The sequence below is a fragment of the Alosa pseudoharengus genome, unplaced genomic scaffold (assembly GCF_046254945.1).
Source record: "Alosa pseudoharengus isolate Yale_2024_CS ecotype anadromous, Long Island Sound unplaced genomic scaffold, YU_APseudo_1.1 YU_APseudo_1.1_scf_2, whole genome shotgun sequence".
Lineage (NCBI taxonomy): Eukaryota > Metazoa > Chordata > Actinopteri > Clupeiformes > Clupeidae > Alosa > Alosa pseudoharengus.
The window spans coordinates 40,692,446-40,719,131 of record NW_027468663.1 but is presented as its reverse complement, the minus strand read 5'-3'; the positions used below and the strand labels follow the sequence as shown (position 1 = coordinate 40,719,131).

At 41.9% G+C, this 26,686-nt stretch overlaps 1 protein-coding gene and 1 long non-coding RNA gene across 3 annotated transcripts in view; one reads left to right on the top strand and one right to left on the bottom strand.

The window, feature by feature from the left end:
* Positions 1-1,245: 1,245 nt before the first annotated feature.
* The window catches only part of mtnr1aa (melatonin receptor 1A a), a 48,162-nt gene continuing 22,721 nt past the window's right edge, over positions 1,246-26,686 (top strand). The window contains exon 1 of the mRNA XM_076295006.1: positions 1,246-1,527. Coding sequence (XP_076151121.1) covers positions 1,344-1,527 — 184 coding nt within the window. The 5' untranslated portion in view covers positions 1,246-1,343. The remainder of the gene's footprint in view (positions 1,528-26,686) is intronic.
* On the bottom strand, positions 23,235-25,060 carry LOC143134546 (uncharacterized). 2 transcript variants are annotated; one of them, XR_012988681.1, is made up of 4 exons: positions 24,703-25,060; positions 23,995-24,062; positions 23,640-23,750; positions 23,235-23,509 (listed from the first exon to the last, which is right to left on the bottom strand). It is a non-coding gene; the product is annotated as an uncharacterized LOC143134546 (long non-coding RNA). The 2 variants fall into 2 exon arrangements; XR_012988682.1 differs by having other exon boundaries at positions 24,030-24,062.

Here is a 26,686-nt window from a genome sequence, read left to right as displayed (position 1 = left end):
CGAATCGGCCAGTGGCTGTCGGCCTCAATGACCAATCTGATTGGTGGAGTGCTAGCCCTTGACCTAACATTACCTCTGATTAGTATGACCATTAGCCCTGCATTCAGCTACAGTATGTAAGTTATGAACCCATTTTGATAAACTATCCTAACATATTTTTGCTAGAACTAGTAGACTACCACAAAGTTGCTGAACGTATGTTATTTCAGGTTTGTTTGCAACAATTTACAAGTTTAATCAAAGTCCTTATTTGCTACCTAGCTAGAAAATAGTGAGTGTTTCATTGGCATCACACGCTGTTATGGAAACGTATTACATCTCGCGCAAGCGCATAACATACACTCGGTGTCGGCGTCGCTTCGTGTTCCGAGGCACTTTTTTTACCGACCCTGGGAGACGGGAGACACACATTCACAGTACAGAATGCGTAATCAGTAAACAAATAAAAAATACACAAATAAAAAAAGACACATAATACCACTATAAACAATTGGCTGGCAACAGCCACAACACGCCATATGTTGTGTCCCATATGATGTCCAAAAAATAGCAAGAAAACAGCACTTATCGAATGTGATAGAGGACAAATGTTTAGGGAGGATTTTCCCCCCTTGATAATGGTGGTAAGTAGTCCATCATGCAATCCCTGTATTTATTTTTTTAGTACAGAATGGTAAATGTGGTAAATATTGTACATTTTGCTGTATATCTTCCTCCTTTTTCCCCTTCATCAGCAGCATATAATAATAATAATAATAATAATAATATATTTTATACATTATCACAGTTATTAATGTCACATTGTATTGCCATGTGGTTGTTTCAAAATATGTGAATGGATATGGCATAGAATGAATAAAGCATGAGAGATTTTTTCCTTTATTTTTTAAATAACGATGAATGAACACATGAATAAAAGAACGGCGAGTGGCTGCGAGGTGTGAATGAGCGAGCATCGAGCCTTCTAGCGGGTGTTTGTGGGGGAGTGGTGCTTGTACATGGCATCGTGTGAGCGCAGTTTCCCTTCATAGCCACAGCGCGGCAGCATGCTTGCGATTCACGGCATTCAATTTAATCACATGTTGGGGAGGGCAGCTAGATGCCACATACCAACAATGTGATGGAGCACACATACCCATAAAAGTGAAGCCTCATGCACATGCAACTTCAACTGTAAATAGATAAAGTTGGTCGCCAACCTGGGGAGTATACCAGCGCCATGGAGAGGTGAAGAAGCATCAGGGAACCTCACGGCAGCTTCGGCGCTGACATTTAGACTTCATGGAACTAGACTGTGCACATTTATTTTATTAACTGAGAGGAAAGTTACGTGAGCATATACAATGATTATAAATGGAAGCTATTTGAACAGTTCTTCGCAGGACCTTAACGAGCAAACTCTGAATAGACCTCCGTGGGTCACTACAACTTTGGGCTGCTTCTTGATATTCACGATAGTGGTTGATATCCTGGGGAACCTTTTGGTGATTTTCTCGGTGTACAGAAACAAGAAGCTGAGAAACGCAGGTGAGTGATGCGAGCAACACACACTGCTCTTTTAGTGACTATAGGCTATACCTCCAGTGAGACATTGTAGTCTACCTTTATACGTCCTGTTATTAGTCTGTAGTTGTATTCGTTGGCAGTGGTTTAAATTTTGACTATCCAAAAGAAAAAGCGCCAAACAAAACACTCACATGTCAACGGTCTCCACAGACTGAGTTGCTCTGCGCTGTTAAGGTAGCCTATTAACCTAATGATTTTAATGTGTCATTTCCATTGCTTGGGAAAGGTGCTATTGCCTTCAAATAACCCATGTATCCTAACAAAGGCATATCTTGTCATGTGCTTGTCAAAGATATGTAACCTATTTCCTACGTTTGGAATAATCAAAGGCTAATGTGCGTCCTTATCGTGCACTTCATGCTGGCGCTAATGTTTCTGAGACGATTTTATACACATTGGCATGGCTATTACAAAGAGATGTCCTGGTTATTACAGTGCTGTGTCACGATTTCAGCATCATGTTATGATTTATGGTATCCGGTTGAAAACTATCGAATATGCTTGATGTTGCTGAAAGTGATAAATCGCGTTGTGAGTGCTCAGTTTCGTGTGCATTTTTGTCAATTCTTTCGTTTGGTTTGATAAAAATCATGTATTTAACGTCAGTGGTAATATTTGTGGCAACGTATTCCAACTGCTTCCAACCCAAGAAGTAGCCGCTATGATCGGTAGTAAGTTTACCGGTGCAATGCCTTGGTCTTTTATGACTGAATAGCCGGGTAATGATTGACGTTCAATGCCTTGGGCTGCTCGGATGGAATTCAGATATAACGCGGGTTTGTCTCTAAACTTGGAAATTAACTGAGGGAATTCAAGTGGCCTATAGGAATTTGCGCTCCTATGTACATTTCATAACAGGACAGTGGAAAGCATTAATATTATGTTTTCCAACTCATACACTTTTAGTTGGGTCTATGTTACTTAGTTAGGTCAACGACGGGATATTTTCAGTAGTAGGCTATACCGTGTATTACAGGCCACACGTTCATCAGACTGCACACAAATAAATATTCATGCTAATATTACTGTAACGTTTGGGAACGATTTCCATTAATTCTGTGTTGAAATCGCGCTTTAATCTCCTGAGAAGCTGCACCTGCCACCAGTCACATTAAATGGATGGTGCGCGCACCACTTCTATGATGAAAGATTGGTCGATTTTTTTTTTTACATAAATGCACTTCAATATACATATGCATGACACAACAGGGCTATTTCTCTGTCTACGATTATATCTGACGAACGTCGTCACTGCTTGGTCAACTTTCCAGAATCCCAGCGCTGAGCGCATCATCCCCTCCAAATATTTCTAGCCGGGGATACTGTGAATTGATGGGAAACTCCAGAATGGGATTTATTTTCTGGTCTCCCTCATTCATCCCTCCCGCAAGCTCCACCTCTTATTCCAACATAGGAGACATTTTCCTTGTTCTCATGACTATATTTTAATCCCTGATTTTTTTTTCCAAACTGTACTCAGAATTATGCAACAAGCCACTGCTGTCCTGGATCTAGGTCTTTATTCGAATATACAGGGACAACACAGTTACATAAATAGCATGGCAGAAAAAAAAATACATCTCTACAATTTGGTTGTGTACTTTTTTCCTTGATTAGGATTTTGGAAACCAAGGCTGCATGAATGTTACACGGTGAGGAGACTCTCAAAAGCCTTTCATCATTTTAACAATTACAGTATATTATTTCTAAATAATATTAAAAGAAACTTCCAACACATTTTCTGTTCAGTTGTGTAAAGAAGGTGATCTTAAAAAGTAACAATCTACCAAAAATTGCCTTATCTCTTCCCTGATAGGAAACACTGATTAGCCTTCACCACCTTGTCACATTACTGGCAAGTTATCATTGTGAGGAACAAGGTTATGTAAAGCTTTGCATGGTGCGCTGCGAATTACATAGTTGGTTACCTGTATACCTGTGAGGCACTCATCACATGTGCGTTAGTACATAAGTACGGTCCGGACAAGTAGCCTCCCTGTTCCTCTGCATTTAGGACAGTTAAAACATTTCACTGTGTCAGGAGTCTACATTTATTGCAAGCCCTACCTAATTCTACATGTTAGCATTCATAGAGATTTGCCCAGGATAATCAATGTGTTCATTCTTTGCGTTTTATCTGATTTTTCATCTCATTGGCAGTTTGCCACTTGAAAATTCATTGAGCCTCGATTTCTCTCTCTTTCTCTCTCTCTCAACCTGTCTCTCTCATTCTATCAGTGTATGCATGTGAGTGTGTGTGCATGGTGTGTGCGCATGGGGGTGGGTGGGTGGGGGGGGGGGGCATACGAGGGAAGGAGGGGATGAGAGAGAGTGTTTCTCATCCCCTCAGGGTGAGATACACCTGGTTGTTTGGTTATTTATCAGATGATACAAAAAACAAGCAAAGATGGCCAAACACATACCACTGCACAGCACTACCACTAATTCGCTACTACCACTTGCCCACATGAAGAAAGCAAAATAACAGTACAGAAGCAGACTAAAACATTGATAGAATATATGCACTTCAAGAGCAGGATTGCCTGAAGTTACTGGCATAGTGCCCCCTTACCCTCAGCGCACACACACACACACACACACACACACACACACACACACACACACACACACACACACACACCACTGCTTGATGGATGGGGGAGGGGAATTGTGGGCCGGGGCTGAAGGGATTTGACGCTGCATAGCTCTTAACACATCACATCCTCCTCTGCGCTTCCGGCCAGCCTTGATTTCAGCAACAGCAGCAGCAATGCTCCCATAATCTCAGCTGTCTCCCACTCTCTGTCCATCTCTCTCTCACTCTTCCTCGCTCATGCATGCATACACACACACACACACACACACACACACACACACACACGGCTATATCTTTCCATCCCTCTCTCTATCACTCTTTCCTTTTGCCCTCCATCTCCCATGTCTCTCTACCTCTTCCACTCTCTCTCTCTCCCTCTCTCTCTCTGGGCCTTAGCAGTGCTGATGCTGGCATTTGTAGGTCAGAGCTGGAGAGGGAATTACTTGTCTTCCTGTGTGATGCTCAGTGCCTCTGCTTGTTGCAGTCAGTAATATGACCACTGCTGCTGACCAGAGCAGCGCTGCTGATGATTGCTCTGTGCTCTAAAAGTATGGATCATCTGGAAGCCAATCTCACGTCAGCATTTCTGTTGACCAAAGCGACGGTCAATTTGTATGTGCTTAGACACACGGCACTGCACATCGCTTAGGCTTGAAATCATTGCTGATTGACCTTAAAAAAAAGAAAAAATCCACTATATTTGTATTGTGTAGTGATCGTGTGATTATTGGATTTGATCAACTGAATTGTTCAGTGCCAGGTAGCTAATATAAATGATAGGATAAGAAAGGGGCTATAAAGGAGAGAATAGTGCAATTTGTAGAGGATCTCTCCCACACATCATTTGATGAAAGTCATGCTGATCACCACGGGCTGTGTGGCCCATACTAAAGCACCCACATCCAGGAGGGGACTTGCTGCTGACGTGCCGCCATGAGCACATCTGCCCACCTCCACGGCGCTGACTGACACAGAGGATACAGCTGTCCCCGCACATTCAGCTAATGGAGGAGCCGCAGCACTGGCATGGCTGGGAAGACATGTCAACACCTTTGTCTTTGACTGACTTAATAGGATCTCACAGGAAAGAAGAAGAAATGCCTGTTACATTGACTTCTTCTCAGCATGTGGCATACATTAGATGTTAATTCCAGACAGTTATTGTTACACTGCCAAATGCGGTAGAATGTGTCCTATTCATTAATGATTAATATAATGCTTTTGTCAGGACCATTTGGATCAAGGGTGGAGTGACATGTCAGCATATGGATATGGTGTGCAAAAGGAGTAAGAAAACAATGGGCAAAGGAGCAAAGGAGAACTGCCAGCCATAAGCCCAGGCTTCTTTAAAGCAGCTGTGGCCTACTGGTTAGCACTTCGGACTTGTAACCGGAGGGTTGCCGGTTTGAAGCAAGGCACCTAACCCCTCCCTGCTCCCCGAGCGCCGCTGTTGCATGCAGCTCACTGCGCCGGGATTAGTGTGTGCTTCACCTCACTGTGTGTTCACTGTGTGCTGAGTTTGTTTCACTAATTCACGGATTGGGATAAATGCGGATACCAAATTTCCCTCACGGGATCAAAAGAGTATATATACTTATACTTACTTATAATATGCCTCTGTATCCTCCTCTTATCAGCCTGCACCTGAGAGTTCCACACAGCCCCACCTACAGGCCAGCAGAGGGAAAGACACACAAGAGCACAGCTGGTGCAGCCAGTGCAAGCAAGTAGGCGTGGCGGACCCAGCACGGATGAGCAGGATCTTTTCCTCTTTCTGATTTGAGAGGGAATATTCCCTCTATTCCCCCTATAGAGTTAATATGTGAGCAGCATGAGGATAATAGACACCATAGTGGCATCTCCATATGGGGCTTCACATGATTCCCAGAGTGTGTGCTTCAGTTTGTCTCCACGATTTCACATATTATTTACATCACAATTCAGGCACTGTATCCTCCATGGGCTTTCTTTGGCTCCGAGCCCTGGGGCCGTATTGTTTTTGAGATTTCTACAGCCCTCACATTCGTCAGGAGGCTGATGTTTATTGTCATATCTCCATGTGAAGAAAACATTTGCAGACACTCAATGCTGAAGTGTAGCAGGGGGCTTGTGAATGTTTCCCTACACGCTTGTGCACTTTTCTGGGATTTCCCTCTGGTGAGGTAAACAGAGGGCCCCAGAAAACTCACACTGGAGTTTCTAAAAGGACATACGAAGCAGAATATCTCCTTTAAAAGCAAAACTTTTTTTTTTTTTTTTTTTAAAGCCTTGGGCTGAAAATCTCCCTGTTATCTTAAACTGTAACAGCCAGCAATCAAGGCTGCTTTTATAAGTTGTGGCGTTGAAAAGATAATGACCGACAAGCCTTTGGTGTGGAACTATCTTGGCCAGTCTCCAGAGGAGTTGGTCTCTTTGGAAAAGAAGGGCTTTAAGGGGTCAGACTGAGGGTGTCATTTGTTCTGCTAAGTTCAGTGCTGAGTGTTTGTTGCTACTCTGTCAGTTTAAATAGGACTGAAAGCAGTGATGCACAATGGTCTGAAATTGTCATCATTTAAGTAGAAAAAAGATAGATATTGATAGAAAGGCAGAGAAATATCAGGTTGCTTAGAGGTCATGTTTGTGAAGTGCAGCGAGATGCCTGAATAATGCTTAAACACTGCCTTGTGAGTCATCATCATGGAGAACCGTTTCCCTGAAATTCACTTTCAAAATGACTCCATGCTGAGCAAGTGCTGAAGCAGAAAGCATCATAGGGAGAGCTAGAAAAAGTGAGAGAGATTCATTTGATGCGTGTTGCGGTGGAAGTGATTTTTCTTTTCTAATTTTCCAGAAGGGCGTCTAATTGCCAAATGAGCTCAGAGGGAAGCAGCAGGGCTCCTTAGTCTTTAAACAGCAGAAACGACATGAAGTGGAACCTGATGTCCTCCGGGATCAGAGCTATCTGTTATGACACATAAACACCCACATAGGTTTGCTCTCTGTCTCGTTCACACACACGCACACACATACACACACACGCACACCCAAAGAGTCATCCAGACAGGCATCCATTTTGAAAAGCTCACCCAGGCATCTATGGATCAGTCCAACTTGACAGCCCTTTGTGTGTTCAATGAGTCAGCCTTAAACCAAAGTACTGAGACAACAGCCACCCTACACGAGGAGAAGGACGGGGCAGACCCAGACATATAAGCAGTGAGACCTTTCCCCAATAGAATCTTCTGACTTCCATGAGCTCAGGTCAATGAGGCCTGCAGGCCATAAATAGCAAATGGAAGTACAACACTGGTTATATCCAATAAAACACAAGTTGATACAAAGGTCTATCACAACATTACATGATAATATGTGTGTTACTATGGATTTGTAACAAGTTATAATGTAGCGGTCATTTTTGACCGGGAACACAAAACTAGTAAAAATAAAACGAACACAATAGGAGGGTTAACGAAAACCAGTGGTTGTTAGCTAGCCAGACAGCCGGCCAAGCACAGCCACTGTTCGCAGAGGCTCCTAAATCAGGTAAAGCGTGGAGTAGCCTCAGCCCATGATTCCTGGTAGACAGCTTTAAAAGCCGGCCTAGAGTGATGGACAGGACTTCATCCCAGATGGGAGGAGGAGAGGGAGGCGAGGCGCCTGGGCCCATGCCAGATCAGGATGGGATCATCAGCCTATGGGGTTGGGAGGAGCGCTCCCCCATGCTCCATCACTTTCCAGGATGGAACGGGAAACCGCTGTTACAGTACACAGGCGAACTGTCAAGAGAGCTGGCAGTAAGACGTCTTTGTTAAAGCGGTCACTAACATCAGTGCTGGGCCTGGGTCTTGGTGATGACCTTTTAGACGTGCCAAAGATCTTGGCAGTATATCAGCCCATGTGTAAACCCATCCCATGTCTTGACACAAGCCCTCTGAAGCAGCAGCACCACAAAGGCAAAATGATGATGGATACTGAACTCTTTTGAACATCTGTTTGCCTGCCTGTACCTCTGTTACCAGCCCATATACAGTACCAGGCCAGGTGTAGGTGCAGTGCTGAAACTCTGCCCCTCCTGGCACCGTGACGTGAGACAGCAGTGGCAGGTTGAAGCCAGAGGCGTTAGTGTAGCATCAGTCCTTGCCATCTGTGGACACACAGGGAAATGCTTTAGGCTGTGTTGACACTGCAGCTAGGAGTTTTCATTCATTGCCTTTTAATTTCAATCTGCATTCATTCTTTCTCAATCTCTCTCTCTCTCTTTCTCTCTCTGTGGGTCTCCAGCTTTCTTGCTGACTCGCTCACTCACACACTCGTCTGGGTTATTGTTTGCGTTCGCTTTCCCCTTGCTATTCTCATTACTGTTGCTTGCCCTGCTTGTTGCTGGGTTGCTCTTTCAGACAGCGTTTGCAATCACTCCCATTTCTCCAGCTTTCTCTCACTCTCTCTCCTTTTCCTCCACCTCCTCCAGTGTTTACTAATGCTCTCCTGTAGGCAGGCAACTCACACACACCCTGTGAAGTGACACATGTGTGCTTTTCTCCGCTGCCTGTGCTGTCCCCGCATGGCCGTGGTGGATGCGCTTGTTTATGGCGCTGTGACTCTAATCTCCCACTAGCCCACTGGTCTCCTGAGCACACTTGGCCCCGCTGCTAGGTCACAGGCTGATGTGGTGGACTGTTTCCAGCAGCCAGGGGACAGAATCCCTTTTTGGAATTAATGATCTCCCACAGGCACTAGCAAAACAGACTCATCTTTTGTACTCAATTTCGTTGGTGTACTTTAGTGTCTTAAATCAGAGCAGTGTTCTTGTTCGTTTAATGAAGCAATTATGTGATCGAATGAGAGATAAAACCTGCAGTGGGTAAGGGGCTTTTTTTTGTTTATATTTTTACCCTCCTCTCATCTCCCTCTACCATTTTGTCCTCTGTCCAGTCCTCTGTTACGCTGCTAGACACGCAGGCAGTTCAGGTCGGCCTTGTGTGTTTGGACTAGACAGGTTAGATGCAGGTGTCGATTTAAGAAAATTAAGAAAAATATCCAGAAGAAACAATATTTTGATCTTGTCGCAATAGGAGAACCCTTATAAGTAAGAAACATTCTGTGATGAACCTTTGATGAACCCTTTTGACCACGCGCCCTGTAAGAGTCGAGGGGCTAATTGGTCCTTCGAGGTGTTCTTAATTTGGGACTTAAGCAGGATCTACGCAGGACTGGTCGATTTCTTAGGAATCCAAGTTTTTTCCTCTCAAGGTTTTTGGCAGCTTTTCTGTGCCGTTCATTTCACTTTATGTGTCTTTCTACACCTCTCCCATTCCATTATCTATTCCATAGAGAGTGCATGCTGCTCCCTGACTCATCATGTTGCCTGTAATCTCCTTTTCACCTCACTCCAACTCTAACCTTTTTCTTACTCCTTGTCCCGCCTCATCTTTACGCGCCCCGCGCACCTCACTTTTCCTCTCCATATGTATCTCTCTCTCTCTCTCTCTCTCTCTCTCTCTCTCTCTCTCTCTATCTCTCTCTCTGTCTCTCGTGTTGCTTTTTTATCAACCATATTTTTGCCGGTGTGTCCTCATTCCTCATGACACTGCTGTCTGTTCACATCACTTGTGAAGCCACCCCCTGCCGCTTGGAGCAGCCTGCGTGTCGTCAGACCACACACCTGTGGAGCCGTCCTGCCAATAGTGCTTCATGTCAAAGTGCACGGGAGCACTGCGCGCCTTACACAACCCCAGGGACCACATATTGCCTGTGTGTGTGTATGTGTGTGTGCACGTGCATGCGTGTGTGTGTGTGCATATGCGTGTGGAAGTTATTCATACTCTAGATGTCAGTGTGTGGGAGTGTGCATGTATGGAGGATTTAAATAAGGCATATTGATGGTTGATTGCTCAAGGCGTCACATTTTCAGAAGAGTATGAGTTTGTGAAAGTGTGTGTCTGTAAAAAAATACTGTAAAACAGCATTGTAGTAATTGTACTGCAGGTCTTCATATTTGCATTCATGACATTGTTCTCATAGAAAAATCTGACGAAGGCATTACAGGCGGAAACATAGTTGAGTAAAGACTTGACATATGGAGCCAGAGTGAGCGGCACTTTTTGTACCATTCAAACTTATTGCCAGTGGCTAAAACCTCCCTAAAATCTGGCGGTATGCGTTACTAATGCGGTAATACTTTTCATTGTTCTCATAGCACAACAATTATAGGCTGTCGCAATGGACCTCTGAAGTTCGCCTAGAAAAAAGATCCAAAACGGCCATCTTTGCCCATATATGGAGATCCGGTTGTTAATTGAAGCTAACTACCTATGGCAAGTTGCATTGCAAGTTAGCTCTGGGGTAGCAAAAATCTAAGTGTGCCGCCTTCACGTACCGGAGATCACAGTATCCACTCGAAGGCAGAGGACAAAAGTGTGTTTAGGTAAACGTCTGCATTTCAGACTTTTTCATCCCCGCGAGAGGTAACAGGTGCGATAATTCAAAAGCCTAATGTTATTTTCCCATAGGAAAAATCGCCAGATACCGGATGTCAAAGTCAAGTCAAGTCAAGTCAAGTCAAATTTATTTATATAGCACATTTCAAAGCAATAGCATTGCACCAAAGAGCTTTACATAAAATAATAATAATAATAAAATTAATAATAATAATAATAATAATAATGATAATAATAATGATAATAATAGTAATACAAATAATAATAATAACAATAATACATATACATACATATAAACATAGATAAAAAAAGGGAGAGGTGAGGGAGTCAGGGAGTGTTAAAAGCTAGGGAGAAGAGGTAGGTCTTTAGGTTGGATTTAAAACTACTAATAGTGGGGCAGGATTTCACAACATCAGGAAGGCTATTCCAAAGCTGGGGAGCATAGACAGAGAAAGCTCTGTCACCTTTGGATTTAAGAAAGGCAGAAGGAACACAAAGAAGACACTGGGAAGATGATCGAAGAGGTCTAGGAGGACAGTAAGGAATTAAAAGATCACATAAATACTGAGGTGCTAAACCATGTAAAGCTTTGAAAACAAACAGAAGAATTTTTAAATTAATTCTTTGTTCCACAGGAAGCCAGTGCAGTTTAGCCAACACAGGTGAAATGTGGTCACGTTTCTTAGATCCAGTCAGTAATCTGGCTGCAGCATTTTGGACCAGCTGGAGTCTGTTTAGAGTAGATTTATTTACACCTACATACAGTGAGTTGCAATAATCAAGCCTAGAGGAAATAAAGGCATGTATAAGGATTTCTAAATCACTGTAGGAGAGAGAAGACTTGAGCTTTGCTATTGTCCTAAGTTGGTAAAAACTTCCCTTGAAAACTCTGTTGGCTTGCTTATTAAAAGTCAGAGAAGAGTCTAGGAAAACACCTAGGTTCTTGACCACACTGTGATGGTTAACAGACAGAGGGCCAAGAGACTTGCTTACATTGTTGACAGAATTTGGTGGTCCAAAAATGATTACTTCTGTTTTGCTGTCATTTAGCTTTAAAAAAAGTTGTTAGCCATCCAATTCTTAATGTCATTAAGACAAAGAAAAAGGTTTGTCAATGAGCAGGAATTTTCAGGGGCCACCGGTATATAAAATTGGGTATCATCATAATAGAGGCCCTAAAATAGAACCCTGGGGGACACCACACTTAATGGGAGCAGATGACGAAGAAGCATTGCCTAAATGCACTGAAAAAGATCTATCAGTTAAGTAAGATCTGAACCAATTTAATACAGTGCCTTGCAGACCAACTTCAACACCCAGGCGTTTTAAAAGGATCTTGTGGTCAATGGTGTCAAAAGCAGCACTAAGATCTAACAGGACCAATAGGGCACAAGAGCCAGAGTCAACAGAGAGCAATAGATCATTATGGACCTTTAAGTAAGGCAGACTCTGTACTATGAAGTGGTCTAAAACCAGATTGAAACCAGATTGATATTAGAGGTGTTTAAATAGGAAGAGACTTGTGACAGAACAACTTTTTCTAAGATTTTAGAGAGAAAGGGCAGTTTAGAAATGGGCCTATAATTTTTCAAATCAATGGGATCAAGGGAAGGTTTTTTCAGGAGAGGTTGCACAATAGCGTGTTTAAAGCCAGAGGGTACTACTCCATTAGCCAGGGAGCTATTAATGATACTCAAGATAAAAGGGCAAATAGCCGCAAAAGCTTCTTTGAAAAGGTGAGATGGAAGAATATCAGAGTGGCAAGAAGAGGGCTTCATATGAGAGACCACGTCTGACAACTGTGAGGAAGAGACTGGTTGGAATTGTTGGAGGCGGCAAACTACAGACTGATACAAAGCAGGATCAGAAATTGAGGGTGTGATATGAGACTTTATGTTGTCAATTTTGTCAATAAAGAAATTGAGAAACATCTCACAGGTTTCTGTTGTAGCAGGAAGAGAGGACATTGTAGTAGGAGGATTTATGATAGAATTAATTGTGTTAAACAACACTTTTGGTCTGTGAGCATTTTTGTGAATAAGCTCAGCATAGAAAGCTGCCTTTGCTGCTTTGACAGTGATTTGATAAGCCTTAAGATAATCTCTAAATATATCATAGGAGACCTGTAGTTTATCTTTTTTCCATTTTCGCTCTGCTTTCCTACAAGCCTTTCTGAGCGAACAGGTAGTGGAATTTAGCCAAGGAGTAGTTGACCTATTGGATTTACACCGCTTTTGTTTTAAAGGAGCTACAGAATCAAGAGTGGCAAGGCAAGATGTATTAAAAAGAGTAAGTAGATCGGTGCAGTGTCGGTGCAGGTGGAAAGAGAATCTAAGACAGCAGGTGAAAGAGAGAGCATAAAAGTATTAGTGAACTGTGAGGCTGTGGTGGAATTAATAGCTCTGACAAAGGAGTAGGATGAGGGGGGTGGAGGGGGGGGGGGGGACAAAACAGTGAAGATTTAAATAAAATCATAAAATGGTCAGACACACCAGTATCAACTATTTTAACATTGGAAACTGAGAAACCAGAGGACAACACTAGGTCTAGTGTGTGACCCTTCTGATGTGTTGGGGCCATAACTGACAGCACAAGGTTAAAAGAGTCCACAAGGCCTAAAAACTCATTGACCAAAGGTTTAGATGGGCAGCATATGTGGATGTTAAAGTCCCCCAAGATTAATAATTTATCAGAACGAGAGGCCATAAAAGATAGAAGTTCAGCAAATTCTTGAGTGAAATTACAATTAATTTTTAGTGGACGGTAGACTAAGGCACAAAGTACAGATGCATTGATCTTATACAGCTGTAGTTCAAAAGTAGAAAACAGATCAGTTGGTACAATTCTACATTTAAAACTGTTCTTAAACACTGTAATTAGACCACCACCACGATCAGAGACCCTGTCAAAGATGGCAGCTTCTTTGTAGGCGAACTTCAGAGGTCTATACCAACTAAACAGAGGGAGAAATATAGAACATTAAATGAGAGAGAGATACAGACAGTTGGGAGAGAGAGGAAGACTGAGAGAGTGGGGGGGTAGAGAGATAAAAAAGAGAGCAAAATGAGGGTACGACAATAAGATGAAGGCAGACAGAAACACATGTCAGTGCAGAGGCAGGAAAAATCATGCTCAATTTTCTCAGCCGAGGGGACAGTCAGTCACTCAAGCTGGGTTACATAAGATGGCATTATGTGATAAAACACATCAGTGGACCACAGCTCTTATGGACACGATGTCCCTTTCATCTGAGACACAGAGCAGAGCTTTGCTGCTTGTTAGACGGGTAGTCTTAATTTGGCCTCAGTGCTTCTTAGATGAGATACAGATGTCTCGGAAGGAGTGACTGAAAGGGGGAAGGAGAAAAGATAGAGAGAGGAGACTGTACACACTGTCTTTGTTAGATTCTTCTTTATTGATTAAATGACTTCAGGCTCAAGGGCATTTTTGACAAAAAACATGTAAAAAATACTGGACATGAAAACATGCATGAACTAGAAATGCAATTCCAAGGAATTACCAGTGCAAGTTGTTGATAGACAGTAGATACCCAGAAAACACATAAATCTTACCGATGTCGGGCCGATGAATGCTGTTATAGTCTAGAAGACATCGCATATGAAGCGTTTGCTCATTGGCAAGACATCGCCGAGATGTCGGCAAATCATCGAAAACGACAATGAGCCAATGTTTCAACGACTCATCGTTTGCTCATTGGCAAGACATCGCCGGGATGTCGGCAAATAATCGAAAACGACAATGAGCCAATGTTTCAACGACTCATCGTTTGCTCATTGGCAAGACATCGCCGGGATGTCGGCAAATAATCGAAAACGACAATGAGCCAATGTTTCAACGACTCATCAAAGCTATGCCTACCTGGCTTATACGACCTTTATTTATTTAGGTCGGAACTTGAGATTGCACATTTTACACTAGGCTATACATTATTAGATCTATAAAGACACAAGAAAGATGCCAGAAATATTTTCAATTCATTTTATTGAATGTTTAAAAAAGTCTGAATGCTGGAAAAAATGCTGTTAGAAAATGTTCCCCCAAAAATCAGGTTCTTCTCCTGCAAGAGACAAAAACAAGAATTAATTCACTGCAACACTTTCATCTTTAATGTCTACCCTTACCGATTGCTGTTAATGCATTTTTATAGATGCAGAGAACCACTAACATTACCGAGCTCGGAGAAATAGATTTCAAACCCATTAGCATTACCTCAGCTGATATTTCAATCAAGCAGAGGCGAGCTAATGCCGTTACTTGGCTAGTGCGCTAACGCCGGCCAAAACACGAACTCTGGAAGTTGGGACTGAAACGTAGCCTACATTTGCTTTGGGAACTTCGGCTGATGCATATATCTGTGCATTTCCTCTGTGCAAAGGCGTTATGATGACACGACCAGCAGGTTAGCTCAGCCAAGACAGTAACGTTAGCCTAGCTCCCACTCCTCTCCATACAAAAACGACAGCCTTTCCTGGGTGAAGTCTCACGGTCAAATAATAACTTGCTATTCTTACACCCAAGCATATTGCTGTCCTTGTACCGGTAATCATGGATGCTGTAGTGTTAACATTTCGCCATAGCCGCTAGCTAGGTTTAACATATTTTCCAGTGTTAGCTCAACTAGCTAACGTGAATTAGTTCACAACAAAGTTGTAATTACCCCAAAACAGCTCTTTATAAAGTAATGTACACCAAGTTATGGCTTAGCCTAGCAGGCAAATATATAAACAGTCATACAATTGACACAATGCCTATTTTCTGACGATTTACATGAGTGAATTTACCAACCTGAAAATCGCTGCTCCAGGAGGCTGATCTGACGTGCCTGGCTGCCTTCTACACACGCAAAAAAAGAACAGATAGAGCGGGATCTGCGTTGGGTAGTAGGAACGATCAAAAGCCAACATACATGGAAGCTGGGGTAAAAAAAAAACAGATAGGGATCTGCTTTGGGTAGTAGGAACGATCAAAAGCCAACATACATGGAGGCTGGGGTAAAAAAAAAAACAGATAGCGGGATCTGCTTTGGGTAGTAGGAACGATCAAAAGCCAACATACATGGAAGCGACTTCAGGCCGATACCCCTGCGACATTATTATATGGGAGGATTCCATGCTGATCTGAAACCGACGTCGGGCAGATGTATGTGTGCTGTCTGTGTAGTTTAAAAGTTGTTGATAGACAGCTAGTTTAATAGATAGTTTAATGATAGTTTAAAAGTAGACCGTTTAAAAGTTGAAGGTAAATAGTTTAAAAGTTGTTGACAGACTGGAAGTTTAATGAATGTTGATATTCAAATAGTTTAATGGCTGTGTATAGGTAGATATTTGACGATAACTGAAAGTTGGAATGGCTCTAATGTTTGCTAGCAGTTATGCTAAGATTTTTAACTATGCTAACCATGCTACTTAGCTAATGTTTTATAGCAGTGCTAGCAATGCTAACATGCTAACCATGCTACTTAGCTAACTTAGCTAACATTTTCTAGCAGTTTTGTAAACATGCTAACAATAGTAACTATGCTAACCATGCTACTTAGCAAAGTTTGAATGAAGTTTCTAAGTTAAACTGTTCAAGAGAAATTGCGTATGGAAAAAGTGGTAAGCGTAATAATAATAAGAAGCCTAGGAAGAACAGTACAGTGCATTTTCATGCACTGTAATAAGCAACAGGATTTGAAGAGAGACAAGGGCAACATGACTAGACTCCTGACTAGGCAGGAAAGCGAAGAGGGTTGAGGACCAGGGTCAGGAGGGCTTTAAGAGCAGGGTTGCCAACTCTCACGCATCTGGCGTGACACTCACGCTTTCAGCACCAATCTCACGCTCTCACGCACACGCAAGAAATGTCACGCCAAATCCATTCTTTTTTTTTTTCAATCCGTTCATTTTTTGTTGATGACTAGACTAGACCACAGCATTGTTTCTAAATGACAGGATACGAGTTTAAGGCATACATATGTCTAGACCAACAGCAGGTAGGTCTAATATCCGCCTACAACGTTCTCAGCGCAGTTTTCTCTGATTGTTGATTCGCTGACTAGGCTATTTTAATCCGGTCCGCGACACCTTCACGGAACACGCTGCTATAGACATGAGGCAGACCGACACAAAGTGTGGCCGCCCATTCTTTTCTAGGAACTACTCGCGAAGTAGCCTCACAGACATCACATGAAATAACTTGTTCTCATCTTTTATAAGGTGCTATAGCCTATTTGCTGCAATAAACGGTTCGCGAGAAAATTGACTTTCAAGAAATAATCATATTAGGCTACTATAGCTCTGCGCTCATTTCAATTCATATAGGTGGAATATCTCACAAACTTTTCGTTCCACACATGACAAACCATAAACCAGAATAAACAGCAGACCTTACCGAACACAAAGGTGTAATGCAATCCCCTGTACAATAAGCCGTTCCAGAGTAATCCGGTTTTGAAATTGTAGCAAATTTCTGTCTCCAATTTTGGGCTTTAAGTGTCTTAAAACTGAGCTGTGCTTAAATACCTACATATGTGTAAATATTAAAATCAGAGAATATACAGCTCATGGCTAAGATTTTGTGATGTAGCCATAATGATTTGTTTTCACAAAATGCTAAGCATGCATGTAGGCTATTTAAGTGTCTTAAAAAAGAGCTTATATTGGTCAATGCATAATTTCATAACAGGTCAAATAAATGTTATATGTATAATGAAAATAAATGTTAAATGTTAAATATAGCCTAGACATAATATTAAAATCAGATGATGTAGGATAGTGTAGAGTTAGATAAAGTTGGGTTAGTGGATTGGGTCTTAAAGGAGCCACACCACTTTTATGACACTATAGCTGTTCTGTTGACCTTTATATTTGTTGCTACTGGGCATGAATGGCAGGCCAATTATGAGTTCTGTCCAACATTGATGGTAGGTTTAGAAAAAAAGTCAGCACATTTTAATCATATTGCAATAATACCAATAACCGTGATCATTTTGGTCATGATTTTTCATCAAATGTTCATACTGTATCTCTAGTGGCTGGTAGACTTTGGAATCCACCAGCCACAATGGTAGGTGGAAAAAAATATTTTAGGCTATTTCCATCCCTGATACATACGTACACTCATACACACATTCATAAGTCTCAATCTGTTCATTTCTTTCCACAAAACTCGCCAGAAGTCATCATTTAAGGGGTTATTTTTCAATTTTTTCTACTTAGCTACTAACTTTTTCAGGTGGGCAGGGGGGCCGTTTTCATGTCTGGGCCCAGTGGCTCCTAATCCTTCCATGCCACGGGGTTAAAACACTGGTCTTGTTTTCAAGTGCAATCAATAATTTAATTGTACATTTTGAAGAAACTTTTCTATTCTATTAGTTTTTTTTTTTTTAAACATACATCAGGGGTTATACTGTACATAGCAAAAAAGTCAGGGGACAGACATTTTTAAAATTAGGTTTAGGGAAAAATTTAACGCACACGCACTATGACTTCACAAAATCTCACTCCAGCCAAACACCCAAAGTTGGCAACCCTGTAAGAGGTGTGAGGATTGAGGAAGTGGGAAATAGAAACAGTGAGAGAACAGGTGTTTGAATTTAAAAACTGTGCTAGGGCAACAGACGCCTAGTCGTACTGAAGGTTGGCGGGAATTGAGTCTGACTCTGACAGGGAAGAGAGGAATATGGGGGGAAGGGTACAACAACCATCCAAAAGGAGCTGGTGATGGAGTGGAGAGGAGGCAGTTGCAAACCAGTGGCCTGGCTCCACCAACCTAGTCTGGCCAAGTTTGGGCAGTGACAAAAATGTTGTGCTTCACAAACTTTGCTGCTTCAGTTTGTGTGGTAGCGATACCCATTGTTTCTAGAATATTGTGCAGAGTGATCAGATGCGTACCAGTAATTCATTGGAAATTTAACATAAAACATAAAAAGTTGTATTTGTATTTTGTACAATGACCAGCTAGCATCATTTCAGTACAATCATATAATTAGCACAAACTTTGCTGCTTCAGTATGCAGCAAAGTTTGCGAGCCACAAAAGTTGTGTCACTGACAAAGCATTTGGCCAGGACTGTAGGAGCTGATGTTGAGATTAAATGATGGGCCATGCTGAAGGAATACCAATCAGCAATGGCGCTGAAGTGAAGCATGTGTTTGTCATGTAAATACAACACTGAGTGAATATCAACTGAGGGAAGAGCAAAGTTGAAAGATATGTTTTTGTGATGGTGGGAATTTTTTTTTTTTTTTTGATAATTTCTAGTCTGCCGGTGTGGGATGCTGAGGTGATTCCAAGGTCTTCAGTGGCAGCTCAGGGAGTGTTTTGAGGAAACTATTGAATTTTGAAGCTGTTGACAGTAAGACAAATATTACTTACCTTTGTGTAAGCAGCCCTTACCACGGTATAGTAGTTTCATCACACTATAGCTTCAGACTGCTTGATGTCAGTACGAGTTGAAATGTTCTTTAGGGCATTTGGACCCTTTGGATCAGGGCTGAGAGGCTAGAGTCCATTGCTGATATCAAAGCATATACTTAGACCTTGGTGAAGACTGTGTCCTACCCTGAGTGAGACTGAGGAGTGCTTTGCCTAACCAACAGCAGTCTGGTCTAGTATCGTCATGAATTAAGTCTTTTTTTTCTCTTCAAAAGGCATAAACCAAAAACAGAGTGCACAGAAAACCCCTTATGTGATTATTAGGTAATAGATGGAAAAGGTGTTTTCCATTTTGCGATCCAGAGGACATCTAATAGTAAATGTGTGTGTGTGTGTGTGTGTGTGTGTGTGTGTGTGTGTGTGTGTGTGTGTGTGTGTGTGTGTGTTTATGTGATGATGTCACATTAACACATTATCACAGTCTGTGTATTTAGCAAAAAGTGTGTGTGTGTTGTTGTGGTCCACAGTTGTACATGTACTTGTGGTAAAGCCAACCATAAAGCTCTGAGGGACAGATACATGAGACAGACACATTGGGCCATGTGTGATGTGTGTGTGTGTGTGTGGGGTGTGTGTGTGTGTTGGGGTGGTTATATTTCACAATCTATAAAGCACTTGGTATCCAACAGTGCACCACAATGGGTCATAAACCTTTTTCCTTTTACCTTTTAACTAGCTCGGCAGTATATTAACAGCTCTGTTTTTTACTTTCACTAGTTCTTCCTCTTTTTCACCATGTTCCTGGTGGCTGATTTTGTTGTGTTGGACACTACTAAGAGAGAAATGGATTGGTTGGACTGGTGTGTCCATTCAATAAGAATGCCCCAGCCCCCAAATTGTCAGAGATATGGGGTGTGAGTGAAAGCTTGCTACCCAACACACACACACACACACACACAGATATTTTGTCAACTGAGAAATAACAAGAAAGGCAACGTTCTATGACATTTATTTATTTTCATATTATTTTACAAATATGTTATGATTTTATTTGCACAATTCATATTTTGTATTCTACAACAGTTTGAGAATTGAGGTTTGGTTGAACTATTTATTTATTTCTGATTGAAAAGAGGCATTCCAGAAAGGAGATATCTTAAGACATCCCCACTTGGACTGTTTACAGCTAGTAATCACTCCAACGCTCCATCAATTCAAAGCAATTTTATAACGTCATATTTGAGAGTTAGTAAGTGAGAAAATGGACAAAATGCAGTAGGGTGAACGTTCAGTTTAGTATGTGATGTATAGACAAGCAAATGGGTGTTGCTTGGCAACAAGAGACGCCAAGACTAAGATTGGAATTATTTTGGGGGTTTGATGATGAATGAGCAAAGATCAAAATAAATGATAGAAAATACAATTTGATGTGTTTAAACTTGATAATTTCCGGAGACAATATAATACAATATACTTCTGTATATCGGGGACACCTGTGAAGTATTTCTGGTGGAAAAGTTAAATCACCGTTCCATATCAATACCAAATATTGTTAACCCCCTCTTCTTTTTTCGTTGTCTCATCTCACTCATCTGTGTAAAGTCTGATCATATAAAAGATAAGACACTATTGAGTCTCTCTCCATGCCCAACACTACCTCAGAAATATCACTGTATGTCCTGGACCCATGTGGACAATCCATTGGCTGTCATCAGATCCAAAGTGTATTCTTTTTTACTTTGCTACATTTCCTAATGACCCATTCAATCACCATTTCCTCTCCCCTTGTGCACAGTACATAAGCGGTTTAGTGAGGGGGTAGGCATTTTTGTTCTGGATTGTCCACATTTTGGTCTGGGTCCAGAGAAGCACATTAAAAAGGGATTATACTATTTCACCTGGAGGGGTTGTGTTCATCTCTGTATCAAAGGGAGAGAGCGAGACAGAGAGAGTGTGTGTGTCTGTGTGTGTGTTTGCATTTGTGTGTGTGTGTGTGTGTGTGTGTGTGTCTGTGTGTGTGTTTGCATTTGTGTGTGTGTGTGTGTGTGTCTGTGTGTGTGTTTGCATTTGTGTGTGTGTGTGTGTGTGTGTGTGTGTGTGTGTGTGTGTACACACACAAGGAGTGGCAGATGATACTAGACTCTCATTAATAGCCTCATAAACAGCAGAATTGAGTGGCTTGATTCATGCACCAGCAGCCTGTAATCCGGAGGCTTCTCGGAGGCGCCCGTCTCTGGGTCCGCGTGGGGCTGGCACCTGGCCAAGAGTAATAGGAAGACATCCAGGGGGAAATAACATGCTTGATCTGATAAACCGGCCCTGGCTCCACTGTCAGGCCCAGCGCGTCCCCAGCGCTCCCTCAGGAGGCTGCCGTCGCCCGGTGATGCTGCAGCGGGTGGAATGTGTAGGCCTACAGACAGCAGGTCCAGGGAGGTTGTTATAAACATTGTGATCTTATACTCGCACAGAATCAGGTTAATCATGTTGGTTCAATAATTGATTAGCAATGCATTTGTGCCGCTTGAGTTGTAAGCTCATCAGATAGTGGTGAGGGAGTCCATACATCTGTGCATGACAATCTAACAAAGAATTTGTTTGCAACTGTGTGTGTGTGTGTGTGTGTGTTTTGGAGGGGAGTATGTATGGGAGAGAAACAGGCAAGTGAATTGGTATTGGTGTACAAGAATGTGAACAATGTAAGATATATAAAGACTAGAGATGAGTAGGATGAATGTAGTGAGAAATTAGGTGTGTGTGTGTGTGTGTGTGTATGTGTGTGAGAGATGAGAAGAAAAAATCATGTGTGTGTGTGCGAGCGTAGGGGTGTGTATATTTGTGTGGACATCTCTTTGTGTGGTGCGTGGTGCGTTGCAGCTCCTCGAGATGACAGTTTGTGCATGGTTCAGTGGCGTTGTTCTCCAAGGGAAATGGTGTGGCCTCCATTTGGTGAGAAACACTGTATCAAATGCCAAATCAGACAGGTCAGCCTCACCGTGGCAACTCACTGAGACGCCCCACTTTTCCCTGCCTTTCTTTTTGACATGTGCAGAATGAGCCGACAGACGGCAGGAGACAGGGGTGGGGTGGGGGGGGGGGGGTTGGAATGGAAGAGGCGGGTGGAGGGGGGGTTGGAATGGAAGAGGCGGGTGGAGGAGGTGGGGGCGATGTTTTGGAAGACAGTGAAGGAAAATACCATTGTTCCACCGCCATTGGCTTAACTTATCCCAATTTCGCTATGTCACTTGCAGGCACCTTTCGTAATTTGACAGGAACATAATGTTTTAGTCTGTGAAAAGCTCATCTTGAGACAATCTACACTCTAAGAAATGGAAGTACCAGTGTGTACCTAAGTCGGTACAAATGCTTGTCGCTGGGGCAGTACCCTTTTGAAGTACAATACTGTACCTATGAATGCAGGTACATTTGTGTACCCTAGCCATCTGTACCCATCAAGGTACACTTGTGTACCTGCAATGACTAAAATGTACCTGTATATATCATTATCACATAGTACCCTTAAAAGGTACTATTCTGTACTTCAAGGGTACAACCCCAGTGAAAATGTAAGGTGGTATAACTAAAATATATGCACAACCAATAAGTACATTTAAATGTTTATTCTGGGGGGATATTACACACAATACTTCACATGAATACAGGTACAATAAATGTTAACATGTTCATATTAAAAACACATTCATATCCAAACATCAAAATATCTTATATCCATATCAATATACATATTCACGTAAAACATGTTATGACTCTTAATGTAAGTGTAAATAATAAAACACTTTGGTTTACAATATTTTGCCTGAATAGCCACATTGTGTTTATACGCAGAAGGAAAAAAATATATTAATTTGCACGATAGCACTAATAACACCTTTATATGATCTATAAAATACCAATATTTGAGCTAGTAATTACTCCAACAAACCTTGTATGCTTTCAAGTTCATGTTAATACTCGTGTATGTGACAGTGATGAAAATACAGTATCTGCTTGCCATAACCATTACACGTTGCAAAATTAACAAAGTCCTTGCAGTAACTTAGTAGCTATGATCTTAGATCTCATTCACAGTGCATACACCATAGAATTGAGTGAACGATATGTGTGATGTAATGAGTCATATAGCGACATTTTAGAGTAGTATCTCAGAAAACAATGTGCAAGCCTTTGGGAAATATTAGCAAGCCTGTAAAAATGTACAATATATTGTTACAATGTTCATTACCTCACCAATAAATCAATCAATCAGAAAACACACTCCAATCCTTCCAATCATGAGGCGAGCCACTAAAAAGGCAAGAGTCTCAAAATGCACCAAAGTTCAATTTCAAAAACTGGCAGAAATCCAACATATTCTTCAGGAGAGTGTGCTAAGTAAAGGTCAACAGCAGTAGAGGCTGCTGTTTTCCCCCTCTTCAACTTCTGTTCCTCTGCATATATCCACTTTGACTTAGACTGGAACCTTACTTGATCTACAGGACGTTCACATATTTTCAATAGCAGTGGTAGCCTCACCAATGACAGCAGGGGTTTTACATCTGTTGGAAGCAAAATGCAAACACAAACCTCAGAATAAGATTTTTTTCAACCACACAAATAAATAGCCTCAGACAGATTGTGTAAAATACCTTGTCTAATACATGTATGTAACTATATGAATCTGCTCACCTGGCATAGATCAGCGTTGATTCATTACAAGTTCCATGGACCGGCTGACTCTCCCAAACTTCTCCTTACTCCTTTTCACCGTATCTTCATGAACAAAAGCTGCCTGCTCCACTATGTGTTTGAGAGACAAATGCCATGCAATAGAATAATATAATTAAACAAAATGACACAACAATGAAATAGCACAAAGATAATCTTAACCAATATATAAATTGCTATTGGACAAAAAAAAAAATCAAAAAGTTGTCTGTATTATTATAATTTGCATAATTTATTATGCAATACTTTTCTATATGTATTTAACATCAATAAGAAAAATACCATTACAAAAAAAACACCAAGTTGGGTAACTTACGTAGCCATTAGATCCTTTAGGAAAGGTAATCTTACTTCCAAGTGGCCATGTTCTGCCTTGGTGGGTATCTGTGAGAAGGATTAACGTTAGATTTACTTTAGACCATTATCAAGCTCTGAGTAACTTTATAACATTATAGAATGGTTCTGAGTTGCTCCCTCTAGCTTCTAACTAGATAAGCAATGACAACCAGGATGTTCTGGTGAACATAGGCAACTCAACTAATTAATTTTCACCTAAACAAAATGACAGTGTTGAGAGTGATCATGCTTACTGCATGTATGCACTTACCAGGCTTCTTTCACCTGCACTACCGTTGATATTAAACCAGCCTTTCAGGGAAGTTAGCAAGTATGTATGGCTAACAGTGCTAGGATATGCTCATATATCTATGGGCTAAGCTAGTTAGGATAATGATTGCTAGTGAAAGTTGGCTTTAATGGCTTCCACAAAAACTTAACATTGACATGGGAAATAGTAGATAAAACACACACACAAATCATTTCCTTACCATTTATCACGATAGTCATGCATTATTGAAGGAGTTTGAACTCCATTTAAAAATATCTGAATTCATAGCTAACCTAGGCTAAGTTGCTAGCGAATGCTAATGTTAGCCTTTAAGCCAACAATCTGACTCCATTACTGTAACAGTAGGCTATTTACAATGTACAAACCAAATTTCGATAAATTGCAACTACACCTTACCTCTGAATAGCTTTGCCTCCTCTTCCACAAAGATTATTCCATCCTGCACATGTGTTTTCTCACACCAAGCTCCTCACTGAAAGTTGCTCCATTTCTTGGTGAGTGAGATGAACAAAGTTGAGGGGGAAAATAACGGTTGCTCCCGTCCCGAATCTCCTCCCCCAACAACTTTTGAGTGACCAGCCATGTACTTTTTGTACCCTTAGGTACAAATATGGTCCCTTTGCGAAAAGGTACATTAATGATCCAGGAACGGTACATATTAGTACTTTAGGGGCTCAATTTTGTTCCCTTTAAGGTACAGGGTCAAAAGTTGTACCTAAAAGAACAAAAATGTACCCCAACCGTACCCCTATTTTTGAGAGTGTAGCATGGCCATGCCCGATTTATCTGTGAGCCATGTTATTGGGAAAGTGTGTTTTGGGTTATTTCTGATTATGTAATGTTTATTTGTATTGGCTATTCAAAGTTTATTTGAAGGCGGCTTTGTGTAATGCTTCCTTTTGGATTTTATCATTAGGGAACAAATGACACATCGGTGAAAACACATTGTTTGGCCTCACCAGGGCCTTCCTAGTGCATTTTTCTATCCTCTCTGGAAAGCCCCATTTTAAAGGAGCTACGCGTGTGAATGTCTGAGTTGCCTTGCAAGTGTGTGTACACATGCACCTTGTCTCACAAGTGTGTGTGCTTATTCACATGTTCTGTGTGTGCATAGCACATGGCAGCAAGATGACAGGTTAGTATTTGGTCACGTTTGGTTGTACCTGTGTGCAAACACAGTTTTGGAGATTTGGTCGGTGTTCATTATCTCTGTGTTGGGCGTATTTGTCTCTGTGTCTGTGTGTGTATTTGTGTGTGTGTGTGTGTGTGTGTGTGTGTGTGTGTGTAGGAGTGTGTGTGGGAACTGTGAAGCCATCCCACAGAGGTGGAAATCAGTGTGGCAGAGCAAATAAATAAAAGATAAGCTTTTGGCTCCGAGTGTGGCCTCGGTCTCACCTAGTCCACGCCCGTCACTCTTGGCTATCGAGTTTCAGCAGGTCCCTCTCCGGCTTCAAAACATCCCGCTGGTCCCTAATGGCTTCTGGCCAACCCAGACAGCCTGTCCAGGCGGAGACGGCGAGCGAGCCAGAGACCGATGGAGTGCGGAGTGTGAAGCTATCAGCGCATATCTCCCCCATTAGCTCACAAATGAGCTGCTGGCTCGGCCGTCTGACAGATATGGGCAGAAAGGCATGGATTGTGAATGACAGCAGTATTTCTTAATTACAGTAACGGCCGACGTGCCACTGTAGGGAGTACTATGCCTGCTGTGTTCGAAGCTTAGCTGGCTATGTTGCGATGATAGCACCAAAGCCTGCATCGCAGGTGAATTAACAACGTCAATAAAATATCTTTATGGGTGTCATCAAAAGCTCCATATTCACCACAAAACATGACTAACCATCAAAAGAAGCCAATGTTTTCTTTTTAACGGATTATACCCTACTGACAAAGGCTATAAATGTGATAGCAAATCAGCATCCATTTCCAGTAGCACAGGTAAGCTTTCTTGAATGGACACAACCCTCCATGGTGACCTTGTTGTAAGGGTGTATAGGTGATGTAGTATGTTGTAATATACAGAGGGCAGAGAGGAGGGTGGGGTCATATACTTTGACTGGGCTTTGCTGGAAGTCAGAGGGGAAGCCAGGCCTGCCACACTGCAGTGCCTATGTGCTGCCTAACCTCCAGGCTGGCTTGGCAGTGGTTTAAAATGAAAGACTAAGGGCCAATCTCAATTCTCTATTTTACCCCTTCCCCTTCCCCTTAGTTTTGCGCGTGCACGTGAGTCGAAGGGCTATCTCAATTCTCATTTCGATCGAGGGGTAGGGATAAGGGCAAGGGGTAGATACCCCTTAAAACCAAGCAAGATCGGGAGCTTACTTGAAACCGAGGGGTAAGAGAAATACCCAACATACACTGTAGTGACATTGTAGTGACA